The sequence below is a fragment of the Lycium ferocissimum genome, chromosome 10, assembly GCF_029784015.1.
Source record: "Lycium ferocissimum isolate CSIRO_LF1 chromosome 10, AGI_CSIRO_Lferr_CH_V1, whole genome shotgun sequence".
NCBI classification, from domain to species: Eukaryota; Viridiplantae; Streptophyta; class Magnoliopsida; order Solanales; family Solanaceae; genus Lycium; species Lycium ferocissimum.
The window spans coordinates 26331386-26339934 of record NC_081351.1 but is presented as its reverse complement, the minus strand read 5'-3'; the positions used below and the strand labels follow the sequence as shown (position 1 = coordinate 26339934).

The following is an 8549-nucleotide window of genomic DNA, read 5'->3' as shown; positions in this document are numbered from 1 at the left end:
TTCCTATCTGGTTTTTTTCCTTCCATCACATAATTTTAGCTGTTTGTTGTGTTTGTTTCCCTAATGCAATAATGAATCTCAGTATATGTCATTGTGGAGGCTGAGTGGACTGCAGTGAGGGCTTAAGTGCTTCTCAACATAGCTTAAGAAGGGGTAAACCATTTCCATTTTTCTCCCTCATAAAGACTTCCTTCTTTGTCTCTCTTTTTCCTTTGTTATTTTTCTTATGTGCCAGGGCAGGTGCTCTTGTACCATTGAGTATCTGAAGTATTTGAAATTGTCATTACTTGTTTCAGTTTTCATGTTGAGTGCAAATAACCATGAATCTTTATGGGAATTACAGAAAAGAACTTACTGAGTATGTACTCAAAAAGAGAAATACTCTTTTTACTATTAGTTGTAGTTAGATATTGGAAGGAGGGAGAGGAAACTTAAGTGCTTCTCAACATAGCTGAAGAAGGGGTAAACCATTTCCATTTTTCTCCCTCATAAAGACTTCCTTCTTTGTCTCTCTTTTTCCTTTGTTATTTTTCTTATGTGCCAGGGCAGGTGCTCTTGTACCTTTTGAGTATCTGAAGTATTTGAAATTGTTATTCCTTGTTTCAGTTTTCATGTTGAGTGCAAATAACCATGAATCTTTATGGGAATTACAGAAAAGAACTTACTGAGTATATACTCAAAAAGAGAAATACTCTTTTTTACTATTAGTTGTAGTCAGCTATTGGAAGGAGGGAGAGGAATATTTGAACTGAGTTTGCTACATTACTTCGTTTGTTTAACTCCGATATTCTTCTATAACTCATTTTTTGCTCTTCTCTGTTTCATAATGTTCTGCACTCTACGCGCTTATACATTATATATCACTACTTATTGGTCCCCTTGGAATGAAGGCCTTTTTGGTGTGGTCTGCATTTAACTCAAATGTAATCAGTTGTCTTCTTTAAATGACTCTGATTTAGCCTCTATATTCTACAGTAATAGATTGTTGGTTGAATCTCTGTCCAGATATACGGAAAATTTGAGGAAATAGATTGTAGCATACCTGCAATCTTGGAAGGACAAAATATTTATCTGCAACTGGTTCACGTATCAAACTGATAATTGAATAAATAGTATACTTAATATTTTCTAATGCATACACGGGATGTAACCAATTTTTTCCCCCTTTAATTGGTTGTTCAAACGTTGAGTGCATGACTGAATGTATTGTTACTTGTTTTTTGAATATATAACAATCTATGACGATTTTAAAACCTCATCATCATCTGCGTGCACTAGATTTTAGAGTCATTCTTCAAGAAAATATTCATCCAAAATGATATTCTGTTGTGTAGATTGCACTAAAAGCTCCCTCAAATCTTGAAATGAAGGAATGGTTTTCACCATAGAGTTGTTTAAACATTTTCTGGATGTTTATAAATAAATAAAATAGCTGAAAACAGCCAAAAGATGTTTGAAAAATGTCCCTTCTACTTAATTGAAAATACGTTGCGTTTTTTTATTAATTATTAATTAGAAGACTCAAGTCTTCCTTACAAGAAATCCCTTACAAACTGCGGACCCCAAGTTTTAACACGAACTTTGGGGTCCACAATTTGTGAAACGAAAAAAGAAACGTCATACAACTAGTTATAAATTGAGAGAGGCACATATAATTTTTTTTTTATGAGTTTGTAGTCTTTTTTCACTATGATAATTAAAACACCGAATATGGTCGAAGGAAAATCCAATTATATATCCTAAATATGTTAGGAAATTAATGCAAATCCAAACATAGAAAGGAAACCAAATTGGCATACATAACCCAATTGAACACGAAGTACTAAACAAACCTACATACAAACCATTGCAACCAGTTACTCCAATTTGATGAATATGGAGCTGCATGAAGATTTAGTGGCGAGTATTATCTCCTTTTTGCCATTGAAGAAATTAGTCCAATGCAAAACCCTAACAAAGAGATTCAACCAATTACTTTCTGACCCAAAATTTGTTGAAAACCATGCATTGCCACCAGTTTGTAGCATTGTATATTCATCCAGCCCCTCCCGTACGATTTTCAAGAAAATATCACAGGTCTCTAATATTGCTGAAACAGATTTGCACATCAAATTTGATGTTCTTCTCTCATGCAACGGTCTCCTCCTCTTGCAATTCGGGAAGGATAGTGGAAATTTTTGTGTTTTGAATCCCCTTACTGGGATGAACCAATTAATACGATTTCCTAAGTTATTTATTGGGGTAAAATATCTGATTGAATATTTTATAATTAATCTTTGTGCCTGCATTACTAGAAACATATGTTTTTCCCACCTACAATCAGTAAGAAATTTGTGTTATAAAATATGATTTTCTCATCTTATTTCCATCGATCACACATGATGGGAAAGAAGTTCTCATTAAAAAGCTGAGAAATTTCCCGATGAACAATTTTTAGTGGGAAAACAGTGATTTTTTTAGTAGTGCTGCTCGTACTATTTTATATGACGAAACTGATTTATATATATTCCAATGTAACAGATGTGTACTGTAGGCTTCGCCTATGAATATCCTACTTCAAATGAGTACAAGTTGGTGGTGGTTGAAAATTTCTGTGGTGAAGATCCCTATATATTCCACATTTTTTCATCGGACGTAGGGATATGGCAAGAATTCCAATGGACAACGAGCTTCGGGGACTATGTAAATTTCCAGAGTAGATCTTTTTACTTGAATCATACTTTGTATTGGCTAATGAAGGATGGTAGGGTTCTCGCTTTTGATACAAACCAGAAATATGCAAGAATCCTTAAGAGTTCGCTTGAGGTCATTAAGCAGCACGTCGACCTTCCAGGTGGTTTTTTTTTTTTTTGGCCAAACCCATCGACAGACACCTGTGGTCATCCACTTCTTTCACTTGAGCACCTAAAGTGACCCTTATTTCATTTAGACACTTCAGGTGAGTCATTCCTATTCCACTTAGACACTTTTTGCACCGTTATCGGAGCAAAACCAACATCAAAGGGGGCGCCACCTCATTGCACATCCAACCGGCCCAAAAGCCCCAATTTTTAATGGTCAAAACTCCATGAATTTACAAATTAGTGAATTTACAATTAAAATGAGTTGGCACAATTTAATTGAGTTGGCACAATTTAAATGAGCTGACACAATTTAATTGGTCACTTAATCCACGTAGGAGAAAACTGGTGTTGGTTTTGCTCTGATAACGGTGCAAAAAGTGTCTAAGTGGAATAGAAATGGTACCACGAAGTGTCTAATGGAACAAGCGGACCACTCTTTCCAGTGAAGAAGTGAATACGACCACGTGTTTGTCGATGGGTTTGGCCTTTTTTTTTTTCCTTCCACTAAACATATTTATTATATATATATATATATATATATATATATATATATATATATATATATATATATAGAAATAATCAATGGCGAAGTCAAGAATTTCATTTAATAGATATTTGATATATACACTTTATATCAAGGTTATCAAGTGTGGTTTCAGCCTACCGAGGACATGACCTCAAATAGGAGGTTATGGAGGATACAAATTAGGATAGAAGATTAGTAAGTAGTTGAGTGTTGTCTCGCTTATCCTTCCATACAAATTAGTCATAGTATTACTATTGTAGTTTCTTGTCCTTCGATTTCTGTTACTATCTGTTGTTTCTTGTACTTTAATTATCATATTATTTTGTTGTAATTCCTTTTTTTCAGACTGTGCTGTCATGCTTTCTATAGTATTTCTTATGGCTTCTTCACTTCCGTTATTTCTTTTGTCAAACTGCTTTGGATTGCTTTTCCTTGAGCTGAGGGTCTATCGGAAACAACCTCTGTCTGCGTACACTCTACCCTCTTCAGTCCCCACTTGTAGGATTACACTTATATGTTATTATTGTTGTATACACTTTATGATCTTCTGATAAAAGGGTGTTCAATTGACAATCCTTCATCATTTGTGGCTGAGATAACACAACATGGAAAGAGTAAAAAATATTTCTTCCTTTCATTTTCCTTCCACGTATGCTATTTTCACAAGTGCATGCATCTGCTACTATTTGTTCTCTTCTCTAAAAATATATGCTTTATAATAGGACCTTTCAATAGTCATGAAGTACTTGCAGTCAGAAATCTAATCTCATGTAAATACTTTTTATTGTTATTTTCTAATATCATGTTGTAATCTTTGGTTTTGTTAAATTTCTGCAGGTGATAAAATTTTTCATCATGATTCATGGTTTGGGGTGGTTCAAGGAAAACTTCACCTAGTCTGGGCCTTGAAGAACTACGTTGTAGTTGTTACATATGATGATGAAATCAACAGCTGGGAAGTTGTACACATTAATAACAACTTTCTCACTGGTTTAACTTCGGATTGTTACAGGTATGGTCGTCCTCTATGGATCAACAACAACAAATGGACATTATTGTTCCTCCTAGTACATCCATTTTCAAAAGATGGAACTATATACGAATATGATTTTGAGACGAGACAGAATAGAAAGATAATAGATGTGCCAGTAATGAAAAATCCGAGATCTCAAATCTTTGTTCCCCTCGTTCCAACGCTAGCCAAGGTCAAAAAGACGCATTTGGATTCACTTAGTAATATAACGGAAATTACCAAAGCTTTAGATAAGCTGAAACAACTTTTTAATTTAGATAATTAGCTCTAGTTATGATTTCCATATTATTAGTTAAGTACATTTGTTTTCTTTACTCCTGCAGTGTTGCGATATGTAGGTCCAATTTGATTCTTTTACTTATTATGTTGCTTTCTGAACCATTTCTCGTATGTTAGTTATTGTCTAACATTATAATTTTAACGTGTATTGGTACAAATGAAGGCAATTGATGTGTCTACCTTCATTAATTGTATGCTTGCAACATGTCTCATAACGCGTGTAGGTGAACGTTTTCTTCTTCATGAGTTAAGTATGATGGAAACTCACTTGTTTCTGAGAGAAGGAGACTCGAATTCTGGAAACTATATGGTCTACTACCATAATTAAATGTGTGAATTAACTCATCATCTAATAGCTTATATTATTAAAGTAGTTGCATTTTTGTTCATTTATTTTATGTTAGCTAAAAAAAAGGCTACTTCCAACATCTTTACATGCAAATCATCTCCCCAATGATAGCATAAGGGGGAGGCGACATAATCTTTTATAGCCATTCTCGATCACAGGAGATTTAGAACTCGATATGAGTACAATATTCCGACTGTATCAGAAAAAGAAGTTGTACATGAAACAATACTGAGAAAGAAAGTGAAGTAAATAGCTATTGACCTATTTACTAAGAGGGCTAGGGTCTATGCAAGCAAGAGCCAACAGTTCTTGATTGCCTAGTAACATGTTCATTTCTTCCTCATCCAATGTCACCCATGCTTCAATTCCATCAACGCACCTAGTTTCCATAAGTATAATAAGATTCATGAAAAAGGAACACCTTGAACTTATACTACTCACCCATATTGGTTTTCCAAATCCAAAATCAATGTCATAGAATCCAAACTTGCACCAACTACTAAAACCATAGTGACTTGCACCTTTTGTGCAAAAATCTCCAATTTCCTTAAGAGATGATCTCATCAAATTGCACCTTTCATCGCCTCGTAGCCTTTGAACATAGTCACCGTCGATCCTCGATATAGATTTTCTTACTTGATTCACCAAATCAGGCAACTCCATTTCAGGTTTTTCTGTGTTCTTTGCACTTGATAACCAAAGAAGATTCCCAAGAATGTTTTCTGGTAAAGCTGGCGATGCTCTTTTTCTCAAGTTCACAATGTGTGTTAGTAGCGAATTATTAGGTCTCTTATTAGAGGCTATTGAACATTTCCATATGAAAGATGAGACAACTTCAACTTTTGTAGGATATTTGACATGTGAATTTGTTGACATAGCTTTAAGGTTGTCTATAGCAGAGGCATTAAAAACAAACCTTTTTGTGACAAAATTACCCTTCTTGAACATTGAACTCCACATTGTCATAGATGTGTCTCTTAACCACAAATCCTCAGCAGGGAATAAGTAATTTGCCATTACATTAGGACATTGGACTAATCCAGCCCAATTTTTCAGAAATGTACTAAGCCCTGTTCCATCAAGAACCTTATGTGCTATACATAAACCAATTGCAATGCCACCACATTCAAAAACATTTATTTGAATGTTAGTGACACAATCCCCTGCAGCTAATTCCTTAAAAGGAGGTTGACAAGGAAGAAATTGACCAATCGATTCGAGGTTTGGTTCGTTTAGAAACTCCATTAGATGGCAATTAACCTTGGCCGTAACATAATTGACTCCTTGATCATTGCAATCAATGGAGAGTTCATCTTTGAACCTACCTGCAAGGGGATAAAAGGATGACAACGTTTTAGTTAGTGATTTCTTTAATAACGCTGATTTTTCGTGGACTTTAACGTCGTCAAGATTTGGATAAAATAGTACAATTGGTGCATAAGGAGCTGGAATTAGTTGATCTAAGAGAGAAAGATTAAAGTTTTTGAGGTGATTTGGTGTTGGAGATGACGGTTTAATGCTTTCTCTGGAAATAACTTGAACTTTCATCATATTTGGTTTATGAAATTTAGTGTTTCTTCATGTAGGAATAATGGAGAACAATGCAAAAAGCCTATATAGACAGTTAGGGCAGACATAACAGATGCCTAGCATCTTTAAGCCTTGTCATGTACCTATATGCTTGTTGGGAATAAAATAGACCCGAAAAAATAATATTTACAACATTGATGATAAACGTGGAACACTAAGTAATGATTAAATCAATAAGAATAAAATGAAGCAATAATGACATCAAAATTTTACGTGAAAACCCTTCTGAATAAGGGAAAAACTACGGCCAAGAGGAGCAGTTAATATCATTGTAGTAAGGATTTTTTACAATATTCCAAAGACCACTACACACTCAAAAGAAATAACACTTTTTTGGTTTTTCTACCTCACTACAATATCTCTCACACTCTATTTTTCTTCACAGATTATTTTCTTACGGTCTATGGAATATCTTGCTCTCTATATTTTTTTCTCTCTTTTCTGGTGTGTTTAAAAATGATAGAGAGCTTTCTATTTATAAGGATGAAAGGTGCCATTTTTCATCCTTGCATTTAATTTGGCCGGTGCCAAATTCAACCATTTGCAAATATCTTTGAAAAGCGTTGCAATTTGACTGGTGCCAAATTCTTCATTTATGTTTCCCTATCAAATCACGTGGATGGACCCCACAATGCTGAAAAGCAATCATGCATTCTAAAAATCTTAGAAATCTATAGTTTTAGTTTTAGTTTTAGTTTCTATCAAGAAGTTATTCGTTCTCAAGACTAAAACCTGGCCAAAACCTCAAATTAAGAAAGGAGCGATTCCAACGATCCCACAACGCCTATTAATGGTAAGAATTTAAATTATATACAGTAATAGTATAAAGAAAATAATAATGGTAAGAATTTAAATTAAAGTAGAATATAACAAGTTATTACTCTCTTCTTTTCATTTTATTTTTTAATATTTTCATATCAAGCTTGTTATGAAGAGTTAATCAGTATTGTAAGTCAACATAATTTGATGATATAAAAGATGTATAGACTGTAAGTACACAAAATTCGAACTCGTTTATTAATGCTATATGGATAGCAATAACATGTTGATGATAGCGACTATCACACAACAATTTAGTAGTACTATATGCATTTGATGGTGATGTCTATATACATTAATGCAATTTTTATGCCTAGATTGATGTTGCAAGCTAAAAGTATCCTTTCAAGAGGCCTCTCAAGTAGGGGTGGGCGTTCGGTTTTTCGGTTCGGTTTTATCAAACTTCAGTTTAGCTATTTCGGGTTCGGTTTTTTGAAGGTAGACACCAAACACCGAACCAAACTTGTTCGGTTCGGTTCTTTCGGTTTCGATTTTTTAAAGTTCGGTTCGGTTTCGTTTTTTTCAATTCGATTTTTTTAATATAATATTAGAAGCGATTCCATTGACACTAATTCATATTCTCAAAAGCAATAAAACATAAAACTAATAAATTGAAATCAAAATTAAAAAAAAAACCAGGATATACAAGAACAGAAAACTATAATCATGACATAGGATTACTAGGTGTTATATACATACTGTAAGAATAATTAAGAAAACACATAAAGGACATACATTAATCCTAAAGAGACATCCTAGTTACCTTTCTTTGTTAAGGATATTTGATTTTTTTTCAATTGAAGTGGAAAATTAGGGATACAAATGCAAAAGAGGACTTATTACAATTGGGTTTTTTTTGCTTTAAACTTAATGGATCTGGACTATTTTAATTTTTTTGGGTAATGTATTAAATTTCGATGCGCGTTCGGTTTTTCGGTTCGATTTTATCAAACTTCGGTTCGGCTATTTCGGTTTCGGTTTTTTGACGATGGACACCAAACACCGAACCAAACTAGTTCGGTTCGGTTCGGTTCGGTTCGGTTCGGTTCGGTTTTTCAGTTTTCGGTATTTATGCCCAGCCCTACTCTCAAGTCTAACCAACCAACATGA

General features: G+C 34.1%; 2 protein-coding genes across 2 annotated transcripts; one reads left to right on the top strand and one right to left on the bottom strand.

The window, feature by feature from the left end:
- Positions 1 to 2448: 2448 nt before the first annotated feature.
- Positions 2449 to 4794, top strand: LOC132032365 (uncharacterized). Its single transcript, XM_059421974.1, has 2 exons — positions 2449 to 2833; positions 4207 to 4794. Exons 1-2 carry the CDS (start codon positions 2521 to 2523, stop codon positions 4665 to 4667), a joined length of 774 nt encoding a protein of 257 aa, XP_059277957.1. The 5' UTR covers positions 2449 to 2520; the 3' UTR covers positions 4668 to 4794.
- Positions 4795 to 5020: 226 nt separating this feature from the next.
- On the bottom strand, positions 5021 to 7045 carry LOC132035255 (stemmadenine O-acetyltransferase-like). Its single transcript, XM_059425528.1, has one exon. The coding sequence runs from the start codon at positions 6579 to 6581 to the stop codon at positions 5292 to 5294; it is 1290 nt and encodes a 429-aa protein (XP_059281511.1). The 5' UTR covers positions 6582 to 7045; the 3' UTR covers positions 5021 to 5291.
- Between the last annotated feature and the right edge of the window lie 1504 nt (positions 7046 to 8549).

Coding starts and splice junctions, on each gene's coding strand:
- LOC132032365 (XM_059421974.1), top strand. CDS start 2,521: ATGTGTACTGTAGGCTTCGCCTATGAATATCCTACTTCAAATGAGTAC. Junction 2,834..4,206: donor GCAGCACGTCGACCTTCCAG/GTGGTTTTTTTT, acceptor AAATTTCTGCAG/GTGATAAAATTTTTCATCAT.
- LOC132035255 (XM_059425528.1), bottom strand. CDS start 6,581: ATGATGAAAGTTCAAGTTATTTCCAGAGAAAGCATTAAACCGTCATCT.